The sequence below is a fragment of the Arachis duranensis genome, chromosome 4 (genome assembly GCF_000817695.3).
Source record: "Arachis duranensis cultivar V14167 chromosome 4, aradu.V14167.gnm2.J7QH, whole genome shotgun sequence".
Taxonomy (NCBI): Eukaryota; Viridiplantae; Streptophyta; class Magnoliopsida; order Fabales; family Fabaceae; genus Arachis; species Arachis duranensis.
In genome coordinates this window covers 31050926-31066933 of record NC_029775.3, presented here as the reverse complement: position 1 = coordinate 31066933, position 16008 = coordinate 31050926, and the positions used below count along the sequence as shown (strand labels likewise).

Sequence of the window (16008 nt, the reverse complement as noted above, 5' to 3'; positions counted from 1 at the left end):
TCTTTCTCTTTTTTTATTTTATTTGTTGCCATTTTTTTCGCAAGCTTTGTGCTCTTGACTGCTTTTTCTTGCTTCAAGAATCAATTTTATAATTTTTCAGATTATCAATAACATTTCTCTTTTTTTCATTATTCTTTCAAGAGCCAACAATTTTAACATTCATAAACTTCACTATCAAAAATATGCACTGTTCAAGCATTCATTCAAAAAATAAAAAGTATTGCCACCACATCAAAATAATTAAACTAATTTCAAGATGGAATTCAAAATTCATGTACTTCTTGTTCTTTTGCAAATAGAAACATTTTTCATTTAAGAAAGGTGAAGGATTTATGGGACATTCATAGCTTCAAGGCATAGACACTAGATACTAATGATCATGTAATAAAGACATAAACATAGACAAAACATAAAGCATAAGAAACGAAAAATAGAAAAATAAATAACAAGGAAATTAAAGAACGGGTCTACCTTAGTGATGGCGGCTAGTTCTTCCTCTTGAAGATCCTATGGAGTGCTTAAGCTCCTCAATTTCTCTTCCTTGCCTTTGCTGCTCCTCCCTCATAGCTCTTTGGCCCTCTCTAATTCCATGGAGGATGACGGAAAGCTCTTGGTACTCCATCCTTAGTTGCTCCATATTGAAACTCAAATCTCCTAAAGAGGTGTTGAGTTACTCCCAATAGTTGTGTGGAGGAAAATGCATCCCTTGAGGTATCTCAAGAATTTCTTGATGAGGGACTTCCTCATGCTCTTGTTGAGGTCCATGAGTGAGCTCTCTTGTTTGCTCCATCTTCTTTCTAGTGATGGGCTTTTGAGATGAATCTCTCCATCTCCCATAACTCAGAGGTAGAAGCAATTGCCTTCCCTTTCCTCTTTCTAGAGGTTTCTCCGGCCTTAGGTACCATTAATGGTTATGGAAAAACAAAAAACAACGCTTTTTCCCATACCAAACTTAAAAGGTTTGCTCGTCCTCGAGCAAAAGAAGAGAGAAAGGAGGAGAAGAAGAAGACATGGAGGAGATGGAGGTGAAGGAGTGGTTTGGCCAAGGGGGGTTGGTGGGTTGTATAATGGGAAATAGTGTATGGAAGTGAGTGGTGAAGAGAGTATGGAGAAGCGGTTAGGATTTGAAAGGTGAATAGTGTTTAGGGAAGAGTGTTATGGAAATGTGTGAAGAGGAGTGAGAATGAATTGGGGTAGGTAGGGATCCTATGGGATCCACAGATCCTAAGGTGTCAAGAATTTCTCATCCCTGCACCTTACTGGCATTTAAAGGCCAGTAAGCTCGTCCTCCAGGGTGTGTTATTTTTAATGCTGTTTTTGGTTCCTGCTTTAATTCTGCAGCTGTTTTTGTGACTCCACATGATCATCAACCTAAAGAAAACATAGACTAACACTAGAAAAATAAGTAATATAGATAAATTAAATTGGGTTGCCTCCCAATAAGCGCTTCTTTAATGTCAATAGTTTGACAGGAAGCTCTTACAGAGCTTTAATCTAGTCTCAGTCTTGAGCTCTCTGCAAACCACAGTACTTTCTGAATGGCAAAGAGTTGCTCATCCAAAAAGGTTTCAGAGATCTCAGTAGGAGGGAGGGGCGCTCCTGCTACTGGTTCTATCCGAGACAGTTGATCAGCTACTTGGTTCTCTATCCCTTTTCTGTCTCTTATTTCTATATCAAACTCTTGCAGAAGCAATACCCATCTTATGAGTCTAGGTTTTGAATCCTGCTTTGTGAGGAGATATTTTAGAGCAGCATGATCAGTGTACATAATCACTTTTGACCCTACTAAGTAAGATCTGAACTTGTCAATGGCATAAACCACTGCAAGCAACTCTTTTTCTGTGGTTGTGTAATTCTTCTGTGCGTCATTTAAAACACGGCTAGCATAATAAATGACATGCAGAAGCTTGTCATGCCTCTGTCCTAATACTGCACCAATGGCATGGTCACTGGCATCACACATTAGTTCGAATGGTAATGTCTAGTCTGGTGCAGAATTGACTGGTGCTGTGATCAGCTTAGCTTTCAGAGTCTCAAAGGCTTGCAAACACTCTGTGTCAAAGACAAATGGTGTGTTAGCGGCTAGCAGATTGCTCAGAGGTTTTGCAATTTTTGAAAAATCCTTTATAAACCTCCTATAGAATCATGCATGCCCCAGAAAGCTTCTGATTGCCTTAACATTGGCAGGTGGTGGTAATTTTTCAATTACCTCTACCTTAGCTTGATCCACCTCTATTCTCTTGTTCGAAATTTTGTACCCAAGGACAATTCCTTCAGTCAGCATGAAGTGACATTTCTCCCAGTTCAAAACCAGGTTAGTCTCTTGGCACCTTTTCAGAACAAGTGCTAGATGGTTAAGACAGGAGCTGAATGAGTCTCCAAATACTGAGAAGTCATCCATGAAGACTTCCAGAAAATTCTCTACCATATCAGAAAAGATGGAGAGCATGCACCTCTGAAAGGTTGCAAGTGCATTGCACAGACCAAATGGTATTCTTCTGTAGGCAAATACTCCATATGGACATGTGAGTGCTGTTTTCTCTTGGTCTTGGGGATCTACTCCAATTTGGTTGCAACCTGAATAGCCATCCAAAAAGCAGTAGTAATCATGACCTGCTAGTCTCTCTAGCATCTGGTCTATGAATGGTAAAGGAAAATGATCCTTTTTGGTGGCTGTATTGAGCCTTTTGTAGTCAATACACATACGCCATCCTGTAAATATTCTTGTAGGAACTAGTTCATTCTTTTCATTATGAACCACTGTCATGCCTCCCTTCTTGGGGACAACTTTGACAGGACTCACCCAAGGGCTATCAGAAATAGGATAAATAATTCCAGCCTCTAGTAACTTAGTGACCTCTTTCTGCACCACCTCTTTCATGGTTGGATTCAGCCACCTTTGTGGTTGAACCACTAGCTTAGCATCATCCTCCAATAGGATCTTGTGCATGCATCTGGCTGGGCTAATGCCCTTAAAATCATTTATGGACCACCCAAGAGCTGTCTTGTATGTCCTTAGCACTTGAATTAGCGCTTTCTCTTCCCGTGGCTCTAAAGTAGAGCTTATGATTACGGGAAAAGTGTCATCCTCTCCTAGAAATGCATATTTCAGGGATGGTGGTAGTGGTTTGAGCTCGGGTTTAGGAGGCTTCTCCTCTTTCTGAGGAGTTTTCAGAGGTTCTTTTGTTTTCTCTGGTTCCTCCAGATCAGGCTGAACATCTTTAAAAATGTCCTCTAGCTCTGATTCGAGACTCTCTATCATATTGACCTCTTCCACCAGAGAGTCAATAATATCAACGCTCATGCAACTGTTTTGGGTGTCTGGATGCTGCATAGCTTTGACAACATTCAACTTAAACTCATCCTCGTTGACTCTTAGGGTCACCTCCCTTTTTTGGACATCAATGAGGGTTCGTCTAGTTGCTAGAAAAGGTCTTCCTAGAATGAGAGTTGCACTCTTGTGCTCCTCTATTTCCAGCACTACAAAGTTAGTGAGAAAGGCAAATGGCACAACCTTGACAATCATGTCATCAATTATGCCTGATGGCATTTTAATGGAGCCATCAGCAAGTTAGAGACATATTCGGGTTGGTTTGACTTCTTCAGTCAAACCAAGCTTTCTGATAGTAGATGTAGATGTAGATATTAGATTGATACTTGTCCCAAGATCACATAGAGTTGTCTTGGTACAAGCACCCTCTAATGTGCATGGTATCATAAAGCTTCAGGAATCCTTAAGCTTCTCTGGTAAGCTTTTCATATGACTGCACTACATTCTTCAATGAGGAAAAATTTTTCAGTTTCTCTCCAATCTTTCTTATGACTTAAGATCTCTTTCATGAACTTAGCATAAGAGGATATTTGCTCAAGTGCCTCTGCAAACGGAATCTTTATTTCAAGGGTCCTGAGATAGTCTACAAAGCAGGCAAATTGTTTATCCTGTTCTGCCTGGCGGAGTTTCTGAGGATAAGGCATATTGGCTTTATATTCTTCAACCTTAGTTACTGCAGGTTTATTACCTACAGAAGTGGTTGGAAAAGCCTGCTTAAGGGGGTTGTTATCAGCACTTGCAGGTGTCTGATCCCTCATTGCCATTTGAACGCCAGAACTGGGTACTTTTTGGGCGTTTAATGCCAGGTTGCTGCCCTGTTCTGGCGTTTGAACGCCAGAATTGGCTGCTGAATGGGCGTTTAACGCCAAGTTGCTGCCCTTTTCTGGCGTTTGAACGCCAGAATTATTTCTCTCTGGGCTCTTACTGTCCTCAGAGGGATTTTGGGCAGTGAATTTATTATCCTCTGTCAGATGTTCCTTTCTTGGCTTCCTGTTGCTTTGAGTTGAGGCATTCAATGTCTTTTCACTCCTTAATTGAACATCTTGGCATTCTTCTGTTATCTGTTTGGATAACTGCTATTTTGTCTGATTCAATTGTTTTTCTATATTCTGGTTAGCATCTTTGGTCTCTTGTAGCATCTCCTTAAATTTTGCTAACTATTTAGTTATGAAAAATAGTTGCTGATTGAGTTTAGCAACTTGTTCTGGAGGACTAAGTTCAGTGGATACTGTTTTAGCCTCTTCTTTCATGGAATACTCACTACTTAAGTACAGATGCTGATTTCTAGCAACTGTATCTATGAGCTCTTGAGCCTCTTCGATTATCTTTCTCATGTGTATAGATCCACCAGCTGAGTGGTCTAGAGATATCTGGGCCTTTTCTGTAAGCCCGTAGTAGAAGATGTCTAACTGCACCCATTCTGAAAACATTTCAGAGGGGCATTTTTTTAGCATCTCTATGTACCTTTCCCAGGCAACATAAAGAGATTCAGTATCCTCTTGTTTAAAGCCTTGGATGTCCAGCCTTAGTTGTGTCATCCTTTTTGGAGGGAAATATTGATTCAAGAATTTCTCTGACAACTGTTTCCATGTTTTTATATTGGCTTTGGGTTGGTTGTTTAACCACCTCTTAGCTTGGTCTTTTACAGCAAATGGAAACAGCAATAATCTGTAGACATCCTGATCCACTTTCTTATCACGTACTGTGTCAGTAATTTGTAAGAACTGTGCCAGAAACTCAGTAGGTTCTTCTTGTGGAAGACCGGAATACTGGCAATTTTGCTACACCATGATAATGAGTTGAGGATTTAACTCAAAACTGCTGGCTCTGATGGAGGGTATACAGATACTACTTCCATATGAAGTAGTAGTGGGGTTGGCATATGACCCCAGAGTCCTTTTGGATTGTTCATTTCTACTTAGGTCCATGATGGAGAAAGGGAGATGGTGTGAATTGTAAATAAACAATAAATATTTTTATTTTTATTTTTATTATTATTAATTTTTTTGAAAACCGAATTAAAAAACAAAAAAATTAAAATAAAATAAATAAAAAAATTGAATGTAAGTTTCGAAAATTAAGAAGAGAGAGAAAGTGGTTAGGTAGTTTAAAAAGATGTGCCCTAAAATTAAAGATACTTGAGGATCAACACTTGTAAGAAAATAAAAGAAAAATATTTGAAAAAGATATGATTTAAAATTTTAAAGATTGAAACTTTCTTAACAAGAAAATACCAAATTTAAAATTTTTCAATCAAACTACAAAATGGGACAAGCAATTCGAAAATTTAAAAAAAAAAAGAAAAAGGATTTTGAAAAAGTTTTATAAAAGATTTTCGAAAAATATAAAAAAATTTTGAAGCCAAGACTTTATTTTGAAAAAGATTTAAAAAGATAAAGATTTTTTAAATTGAAATTTTGATTTGACTAACAAGAAACACTAAATTTTAAAAATTTTTGACTAAGTCAACTTAAAGATTTCGAAAATTATGAGCAATTAGAGGAAAATATATTTTTTATTTTTAAAATTTAATAAAGAAAGAGAAAAACAACAAAATGACTCAAGACACAAAAATTTTGGCTCAAAACAAAGAGAACATGCAAGAACATTTTGAATGTCAAGATGAACACCAAGAATACTTTGAAGATCAAGATGAACACCAAGAACAAATTTTGAAAATTTTTAAGAAAATGAAAACACACAGGACATCAAACTTAAAAATTTTTATATTTTGGACACTAATAATTTGAAAATGCACAAGAAAAATAAGGAAAGACACAAAACAAGAAAAACTGAAGATCAAACAATGACACAAAAATTCAAAAATATGAAGGAAACCAAAAACATGCAATTGACACCAAACTTAAAACATGAAACTAGACTCAAATAGAAAACTCTAAACTAATAAAAATAAATTATTCATAATCTAAGCAACAAGATAAACCATCAGTTGTCCAAACTCGAACAGTCCCCGGCAACGGCGCAAAAAACTTGGTGCACGAAATTGCAATCACACTTTTGCAACTCCGCACAACTAACCAGCAAGTGCCCTGGGTCGTCCAAGTAATACCTTACGTGAGTAAGGGTCGATCTCATGGAGATTGCTGGCTTGAAGCAAGCTATGGTTATCCTGTAACTCTTAGTCAGGAGTTTAATAATAAAAAGAGTTTTGTTTGCAAAAAAGTAAAAGAACATGAAATAAATGATACTTGTTATTCAGTAATAGAGAATAGGTTGGGGTTTCGGAGATGCTCTGCCCTCTGAATTTCTGCTTTCCTACTGTCTTCTTCTCCAAACACGCATGGCTCCTTCTATGGCAAGCTATGTGTTGGTGGATCACCGTTGTCAATGGCTACCATCCGTCCTCTCAGTGAAAATGGTCCGACTACGGTTCTCACCGCAGGGCTAATCATCTGTCGGTTCTCACTTGTGTCGGAATAAGATCCATTGATCCTTTTGCACACTGTCACTGCGCCCAACAGTCGTGAGTTTAAAGCTCGTCACAGTCATCCCCTCCCAGATCCTACTCGGAATACCACAGACAAGGTTTAGACTTTTCGGATCTCAGGAATGCTGCCAATTGTTTCTAGCCTATACCATGAAGGTTATCATCTCACAGATTCGAATGCTCTGTTGTCAGGAGAAGCAGTTAAACTCATGGATCAGTAGCCCAAGAGATACGCACTCAAGCTGTCACCCAATGACTATGTTGAGCTCAGATAGAACGGAAGTGGTTGTCATGCACGCGTTCATGGATTTGAGAATGATGATGAGTGTCACGAATCATCACATTCATCATATTGAAGTACGAGTGAATATCTTAGAATAGAAGCACGCGTAATTGGGTGAAAAATAGTAGTAATTGCATTAATCCATTGAAACACAGCAGAGCTCCTTACCCCCACCTATGGAGTTTAGAAACTAATGCCGTCAAAGATACAATATGAAATGTCAAAATGTCATAAGTTTCTCAATGAAAGTCTAAAAGTAGTTTTTATACTAAACTGGTAACCTAGGTTTACATAAAAAGAGTAACTACATGTAGATAGTGCAGAAATCCACTTCCGAAATTCACTTGGTGAGTGTTTGGGCTGAACTTTGAAGCTTTCACATGCATAGGCCACTCTTAGAGTTAAACGCTAGTTTTGGTGCCAGTTCTGGCGTTTTACACCAGAAAAGGGTTTCTAGCTGGCGTTTAACGCCAGTTTGGGCCATCATATCTCAAGCAAAGTATGGACTATTATACATTGCTGGAAAGCCCAAGATGTCTACTTTCCAAAGCAATTAAGAGTGCGCCAATTGGGCTTCTTTAGCTCTAGAAAATCCACTTCGAGTGCAGGGAGGTCAGAATCCAACAGCATCTGCAGTCATCTCTCAGCCTCTGAATCAGATTTTTGCTCAGGTCCCTCAATTTCAGCCAGAAAATACCTGAAATCACAGAAAAACACAAACTCATAGTAAAGTCCAGAAATGTGAATTTTGCATAAACATTAATAAAAATATACTAAAAAGTAATTAAAACATACTAAAAACTATGTAAAAACAATGTCGAAAAGCATATAACACTACAAAAAAAGGCCTATGATCACGGTAAAAAACCGTGACCATAGCTAGTGAAAAGGGTGACCATAGATCTATGGTCACGGTTTTGGACCTATGGTCACGGTTTTTTACTGTAGCCTATTCCGTCGTGGCCATAGGTCTATGGTCACGATTTTTTTACCTATGGTCACAGTTTCTATGGTCACGATTACAATTTTCAAATTCTGACACTTTAGGCCACGATTTTTAACCGTGACCATAGGCCAATCTATGGTCACACATAAAAATCGTGACCATAGCCATATCTATGGTCACGGTTTTGGCCGTGACCATAGCCTCTATGGTCACCTTCTTTAAAACCGTGACCATAGCCTTATCTATAGTCACGGTTTTGACTGTGACCATAGCTTATATGGTCACCCCTCCTCAAAACCGTGACCATAACTTTATCTATGGTCACCCCACCTTAAAATCGTGACCATAGTCTTATCTATGGCCACAGTTTTCACCGTGGCCATAGCCTCTATGGTCACCCTTCCTTAAAACCGTGACCATAGCCCTATCTATGGTCACGATCTATGGTCACGGTTTTTCATCGTGACCATAGCCTTATCTATGGTCACCCCACGAAACCGTGACCATAGCCTTATCTATGGTCACAGTTTTTTACCATGACCATAGCCTATTTTGTTTTATGATTTAAATTTTTTTTTAAGCATAATCACATCCCAAAATGATAATTACAAAATAAATCTAAAAATAAAAAAAGTTAATCAACAATTAAGATAAGTTGTAACTAAAGTAACCAGCTAACATATCAATATAGTTGAGTGAATACATGTGTCTCAATCTTAGTTTTATACATGGTGATATATACACTAACACTAAATAGACACTAATTCCATAGGCGTGAGAGCAATACAACTTAGACTCTGCTAGGATAAATTGTTTCTGGTATTGCTATTCTTTCTTCTCAACGCTCGAGAACTTTTTTTCAGCCACTTTACCATTTGAAAGCTCAACACCTGCTTCATTAACATGCAAAATAAAGTCACATTAGACATAAACACAGAATCAATATATGCAGAAATTCTTACCGCAAATTGTACAACTTTTCACTTTCACCATTAACAACAAAATGTTGTGAAGGCTGTGATATTCATGGCAAATCAATGGAATTTCTTCAGTAAAAATCAAATTCAATTAATCATGAAAATGCGTAAGAGCTGAGGGCTGAGGATGGAGTAAAATACATTTTAGGAAGGAAAAGATAAGAGCCAGAACCATTCCTCTAAACAGTTTATAAAAAGAGTAGTATAATAATACAGAATCAATATATATAACATCTTAACAATACAAAAAGAAAAGATGTTAATCCATTAATGACAGCATAAAAGAATATATCAATCAAAGAACTAGATAATAGTTTTTGGTGAAGGAATAAAGAAAAGGACTTAAAAATGACTAGGCAATATTAGCAAGGAGCACCTCTGATGATACACGAGTCCCAGGGCTGTATAACACCAGTGTTAGGCCGTACAAAGTACTTCTTTGGTGAAGTGGTCTTGACCTACAAAACAGCAATAACAAATACAAGCAACATGAAGTTCATAGCAGAATGTGTAGTTTAAAAAAGTACCTTGAAAGCAACATAGTTCTCTTTGTTATTCACAACTTTAAGATCACAAAATGATTGCTTCTCCAGCTCAACTGGTCACAAGAATAACATAAGAAAATTTTGAATAAGAGCTCAAGTTTATCAAGGAAACGAGAGAATAAGAATTCATGTTTACATTAATTCTTCTGTTGAATATCAGAATAACTGAAAACATATACAACCATATATTAGAGCATTATGTTGCCTAATGTGCTCTTCGATTTGCCAAACAGGGAGAACCATGAATCCATAATAATGCGCTCTAGAAACATAAGAAGTAAAAATGGCTTAAAAGCATATCTTAATGGTTCACTGAATTCTTATTAAGCCTTGTAATTAATAAGTACAACTATAAGTCCTTCAAAAACTAGTCTAAGATGAATCCATACAAATACTTGGTTAGCAATAGTTTCCTGTGCAAGTTGTAACTCTTTCTCAAGCTCTTAAATCAGCTTCTCTTTGAGAAGCAGCTGCTTGAACACTTCCAACCTACAAAATCATCAAATTAATTAGCACAGTTCCTTCAATTTATGTTGAAAACTTATTTTTGGAAGGTATTTTATTCTGAATTTTGTACTTATTTATAAATCATGAATTTTTTCAGTACCTCTTCATTTAATCTGGATTGCCATGGTAGCCTTTAATATCTGATTTGTACAATTCCTGCACTGCTGCAACCTTTTCCTATCATCCTCGCACAATCCATTTGGTGGAAGCTTAGGAGATGGAAGCCACCATTTCTCCTTTTGCCTAACGGAAGTCCTACCCTTCCGGGCGAATATGCATCATCACATTCCTTGGAATCACCCAATATTTTTCACCTATCAACATACCAAAACTTTGTATCCTGAAATTCATCAACATACTAACTTTGAATAGGAACCAAGTTATATGCAAAAATGAAGCAAACCATATATTCAAATGAGAGAATTAGAAAGTAAATATTTGATAATAAAATGATCCAAATATTCAAACACATAAAGACAATCTTGTGACTTATCATATATGATGCTCAAGACAAAAAAATAATAAGAAAAAAAGATCACAAAATCTGCTCAAGACAATCTTGTGACTTATCATATATGACAGCATAAAAGATTGACACCAAAAAAATATATTAACATCATGATAAAGATTGAAACTATAATGAAATAAAAGATCACAGAATCTGCTGTTTGGTAAGTTTTTCACAGCATTGGACCCAAATCCTCGATCCAAGCCAATAAATCTATCCCGTGCCACAATCCCTGCATCAATGAAACAGACTTCCAAAAATCAATAACAAATACATTGAACAAATACACTGAACAAATAATTAAAAAATCAGAAGCATAAATTCAAACAAATACATTCAGCAAATATATTCAACAATGAACAACAATGTAAATGCCGGTGAATAAATCCATACCTGAATCATGACTTCCAGAGGTTGAATGCACGATGGAACATACTTATTAAGTCTCAGAGATTCAAATTTTTCATTAGAAGCTGGAAAAAAAAATACTAATAATAGTTTTGTTAATTGTGAACTACAATGTAAATGCAAATAGAAGCACTAAAAATCAGAAGTTTAAGGTAAAATACCAGAGTCTACAGGTTGTACACTTGACACCTTCAAAGGGAGGTCTTCAATAAGACTCTCTGTTCTCTCGCTCGCGCTCTCTTTCATCTCCGTCCTGCTCAATGACGACGGCGAGCTCTAGGGCAACAGCGGTGACGGCGGAACAGCGCAACGACGGTGGCTCTATGGAGGTCACGGTGGCTGGACTGTGCGGCGCTACAGCTCGTGAGGATGACGAAGACGGTGACGGCGAAGAACCCCCAGCGGCGGCTCTGGCTCAACGGCGACGCTTCTCTCTCCGCGATGGCAATGGCTCCCCGCGTGCGGCAGTTCGGTGGCGGATCAGCAGCAGAGCGCGGCACCCTCTCTCCCTCAATGCCTCTGCAAAGCAAATCTCTCTCTCCTTCGGCACCTCAACGACAACGGTGACGGCGGGAAGGACCCAGCCGCGTCGTCCCATCCTCTCTTCCCCTCTTCTCTTCCCCTCTTCTCCCTCGAGCTCCCCCTTCTCCCTTCTCTAGTTCTCTGTTTTCCCTTTCTCCCTCACTCACCGAGTGTTGTATGGTGTGTTTAGGGATTTAGGGTAAATTGGGAAATTTGAGATATTAGGATTTTTATAGAAATTTTTAAAATTAAGATAAAATATATATAAGTAATATAATAATTTTATAAAATATTTGAGATAAAATAATAATTTAAAATTTAAATACGATCTGTAAAGATTGTTTTTGGAATAAATAAAATTTTATTTATCAAGATATTGAGTTTAAATAATTATTTTTAATTTAAATTATAAATTAAATATACTAATTATATTTTATAAAATACGGTTAAATTCAAAATATCAATTACTTAAATTAAATTATATAATCTTTTATTATTTTTTCATCATAACTTTAATTTTAATTTATATAAAATAATTAATTAAAATAAAAAATGTATATAAATATTAATTGAGTTAAATCTAAAATATTTACAAAAGTCTATTTAATCATTAATATTTAAAATTATAAAAAATACATAAAAATCTTCATTAATTTAAACTCAAATGATTAAAACTATGATCATAGACTCCTTTAGGCCACCCTCCAAAACCGTAACCATAGACCATTTTAGGTCACCCTTTTGAAAAACCGTGACCATAGACATTTTGTGGTCACTGTAAAAAATCGTGACCATAGACCCCTTTAGGTCACCCTCAAAACCGTGACCATAGACCCTTTTTGGTCACTGTAAAAAACCGTGACCATAGATACCTTTAAGTTATCTCCAAAACTGTGACCATAGACCCTTTTAGGCCACTCCCAAAACCGTGATCATAGACCCCTTTAGATCACCATCCAAAACCGTGACCATAGACCCTTTTAGGTCACCCTTTTTTAAAAAACCGTGGCCATAGCCCTTTTTTTGTCACTGTAAAAAATCGTGACCATAGACCCCTTTAGGTCACCCCTAAAACTGTGATCATAGACCCTTTTAGGCCACCCCCAAAAACCGTGACCATAGACCCTTTTAGGCCACCCCCAAAACCGTGACCATAGACCATTTTAGGACACCCTTTTTAGAAAAACCATGACCATAGCCCCTTTTTGGTCACTGTAAAAAACCGTGACCCTAGACCCCTTTAGGTCACCCTCAAAACCGTGACTATAGACCCTTTTAGGCCACCCTCCAAAACCGTGACCATAGACCCCTTTAGGCCACCCCCAAAACCGTGACCATAGACCATTTTTTGTCACTGTAAAAAACCGTGACCATAGACCCCTTTAGGTCACCCCTTAAAACCGTGACCATAGACCCTTTTACGCCACCCTTTTCTAAAAAACCATGACCATACGTACTCTATGGTCACCTTTTCCAAAAAAATCGTGACCATAGCTTTTTTTTTGTCACCCTAAAAAACCGTGACCATAGAGGGTCTATGGTCACGGTTTTTTACCGTAACAAAAAAAACCGTGGCCATAGACCCAAAATGTTGTAGTGTAAATTATCCGCTCATCAGTCCACAAAACAGATGATAGCAGCAACCTCCTCTAATCATGCTGAAATACTTGTGATACATGAAGCTAGTCACGAGTGTTTTTGGTTGAGGAGTCTGATTAAATATATTCTGTCATCATGTGGACTGATTGATCATAAGATAGCTCCAACTGTCCTGTTTGAAGATAATACAACATGTATTGCTCAACTTAAGGGTGAATACATCAAAGGTGATAGAACAAAGCATATTTCTCCCAAATTCTTCTTCACTCATGATCTTCAAAATCAAGGGACAATTGATATCCAACAGATCTGCTCAAGTGATAATCTGGCAGATTATTACAAAGTCACTCCCAAAATCCTTCTTTGAAAGATTGGTACATAAGATTGGGATGCGCCGATTTCGAGACATTAAATGATATCGACAAGAGGGGGAGACTGTACTTTTTTTCCTTGGTCAGGTTTTTTTCTCATTGGCTTTTTCTTGACAACATTTTTAATGAGGCAGTCCCATCACAAAGGATTGTGTACTCTTTTTCCTTTACTAAAGTTTTTTTCCCATTGGGTTTTCTTTAGTAAGGTTTTAACGAGGCATAATCCTAAATGCTTATCCAAGGGGGAAGTGTTGTGATAAAGATGGATGACCACGTATGTCTTGGGTGGCTATCTTTCTCAATATTGAAGGAAGCATTTTACAAGACAAAATCCAATAAATGAAGGTTGAAAATGAAGACACTTTACATGTATAAATAGAAGGCATCATCTGATGCATTTCACATAACAACAATAAAGCATTCTTCTCTCCTCTTTTATTATAATATTCTTCTTATACACTGCTAGCACTTCTCTCTCTCCTTTAATTTAGATATATAAATTATTCCTATTATAGTGAGATTATTATTAGCTAATATTAATACTTGTGTTCTCTATTTATACGATTCATTAGATCGGGATATCTATATGAAAGTCCCTGAAGGACTAAAGATATCTAAACCATCCAATGAATATTCACAAGGGTTATACTCAGTCAAATTGCAAAGATCTTTATACGGTCTAAAGCAATCTGGACGAATGTGGTATAATCGTCTTACTGAGTATCTGGCCAAAAATGCAATGTTATTGCATCCACTACAGGGAAATACGTTTCTTCATAATCTATACCGAGCCTTTGTGAAAAACCTTGTGTCATAAGTCGGGCTTTGTAGCGCACAACTTCATTTTTCTCATTTCATTTTCTCACAAATACCGATCGACATCCAATAGGATTTAAATCTTCAGGTGTACGGACTACAGGTCCAAAGACTTCACGTTTTGCAAGTGAGTCTAATTCAGCCTTCATGGCTTCTTTCCATTTTGGCCAATCATTCCTTTGTCGACATTCTTCAACTGATCTTGGCTCAAGATCCTTACTTTCATGCATGATATTTAATGCTACATTATATGCAAATATTTCATTGACAATTGTCTTATTTCGGTCCCATTTCTCTCTTGTAAAGACATAATTTATCGAGATCTCATCATTTTCACAATTTTCAAGTACCTGAACGTCTTCTGGCGTTAAAATTATATCAGAATTTTGGACAACTGCAGGTGTCTCTACTATGTCTTTTCCAACAGGAATAGTATTTACATCTTTTCGCTTTCGAGGATTTTTGTCTTTGGAACCGACAGGCCTGCCACGCTTCTGGCGTGTATTTGCTTTGGTGGCAATTTGTCCAACTGGGACATCAATTTGAATTGGGGCATTTTTCGCTGGTATATAAGATTTGGTTATCCTCTTTGTATCGAAAAATGTATCAGGCAATTCATTTGCTATTCTTTACAAATGTATAATCTTTTGAACTTCTAGTTCACATTACCCTGATCGAGGATCTAAATGCATCAAGGATGATGCATTCCAATTAAGTTCCTTTTTAGGAAGCTTATTCTCTTCCCCTAATGTTGAAAATTTTGATTCATCAAAATGACAATCTGCAAACCGGGCTTTAAATACATCTCCGATTTGTATCTCAAGATACCTCACTATATAGGGAGAATCATATCCAACATATATCCCCAATTTTATTTGGGGTCCCATTTTGGTGTGATTAGGTGGTACAATGGGAACATATATCGCACACCCAAATATTCTTAAATGGAAAACATTTGGTTGCTGGCCAAATGCTAATTGCATAGGAGAGAACTGATGGTAACTCGTTGGCCTCAAACGAATAAGTGTTGCGACATGTAAAATAGCATGCCCCCAAACCGAGGTTGGGAGATTTGTTCTCATAAGTAAGGGTCTAGCAATTAATTGGAGGCGTTTAATAAGTGATTCTGCTAACCCATTTTGTGTGTGAACATGAGCTACTGGATGTTCAACACTAATTCCATTAGCCATACAATATGCATCAAAAGCTTGGGAAGTAAATTCACCAGTATTATCAAGACGAATTGCTTTGATTGGATTTTCTGAAAATTATGCTTTTAATCGAATAATTTGAGCCAGTAATCTCGCAAACGCCAGGTTGCGAGAAGACAATAAGCACACATGTGACCATCTCGAAGATGCGTCTATTAGGACCATAAAATATCTAAAAGATCCACATGGTGGATGAATAGGTCTACATATATCACCTTGAATCCTTTCTAGGAATTCAGGAGACTCAAATCCAATCTTTACTAGTAATGACGTTAAAATTAACTTCCCTTGAGAACATGCAACACACCAAAATTCACTAGTTTTAAGAATCTTCTGGTTCTTTAGTCAATGTCCATGAGAGTTTTAAATAATTCTCCTCATCATGGTTGTTCCAGGATGACCCAATCTATCATGCCAAGTTATAAATTCATTTGGGCTAGTAAACTTCTGGTTTACAATGGCATGTGATTCAATTGCACTAATCTTAGTATAATACAACCCAGATGAAAGTGAGAGTAACTTTTCTAATATAAGCT

The 16008-nt window shown here is 37.2% G+C and overlaps 1 protein-coding gene across 4 annotated transcripts; it reads right to left on the bottom strand.

Moving 5' to 3' along the window:
* Nucleotides 1-8681: 8681 nt before the first annotated feature.
* LOC107483987 (vesicle-associated protein 2-1) lies at nt 8682-11636 on the bottom strand. Of its 4 annotated transcripts, XM_052260024.1 has the most exons (8): nt 11115-11636; nt 10939-11033; nt 10694-10777; nt 10138-10351; nt 9713-10019; nt 9513-9583; nt 9362-9443; nt 8682-8898 (listed from the first exon to the last, which is right to left on the bottom strand). In XM_052260024.1, the coding sequence occupies exons 5-8, from the start codon at nt 9771-9773 to the stop codon at nt 8834-8836; spliced, it is 279 nt and encodes a 92-aa protein (XP_052115984.1). In that variant the 5' UTR covers nt 9774-10019; nt 10138-10351; nt 10694-10777; nt 10939-11033; nt 11115-11636; the 3' UTR covers nt 8682-8833. The 4 variants fall into 4 exon arrangements, 3 of the variants coding, with proteins under 3 accessions (XP_052115984.1, XP_052115983.1, XP_052115985.1); XM_052260023.1 differs by having other exon boundaries at nt 10138-10777; nt 10939-11018; XR_008008188.1 differs by lacking the exon at nt 9513-9583 and having other exon boundaries at nt 9667-10019; nt 10138-10777.
* Nucleotides 11637-16008: the final 4372 nt, after the last annotated feature.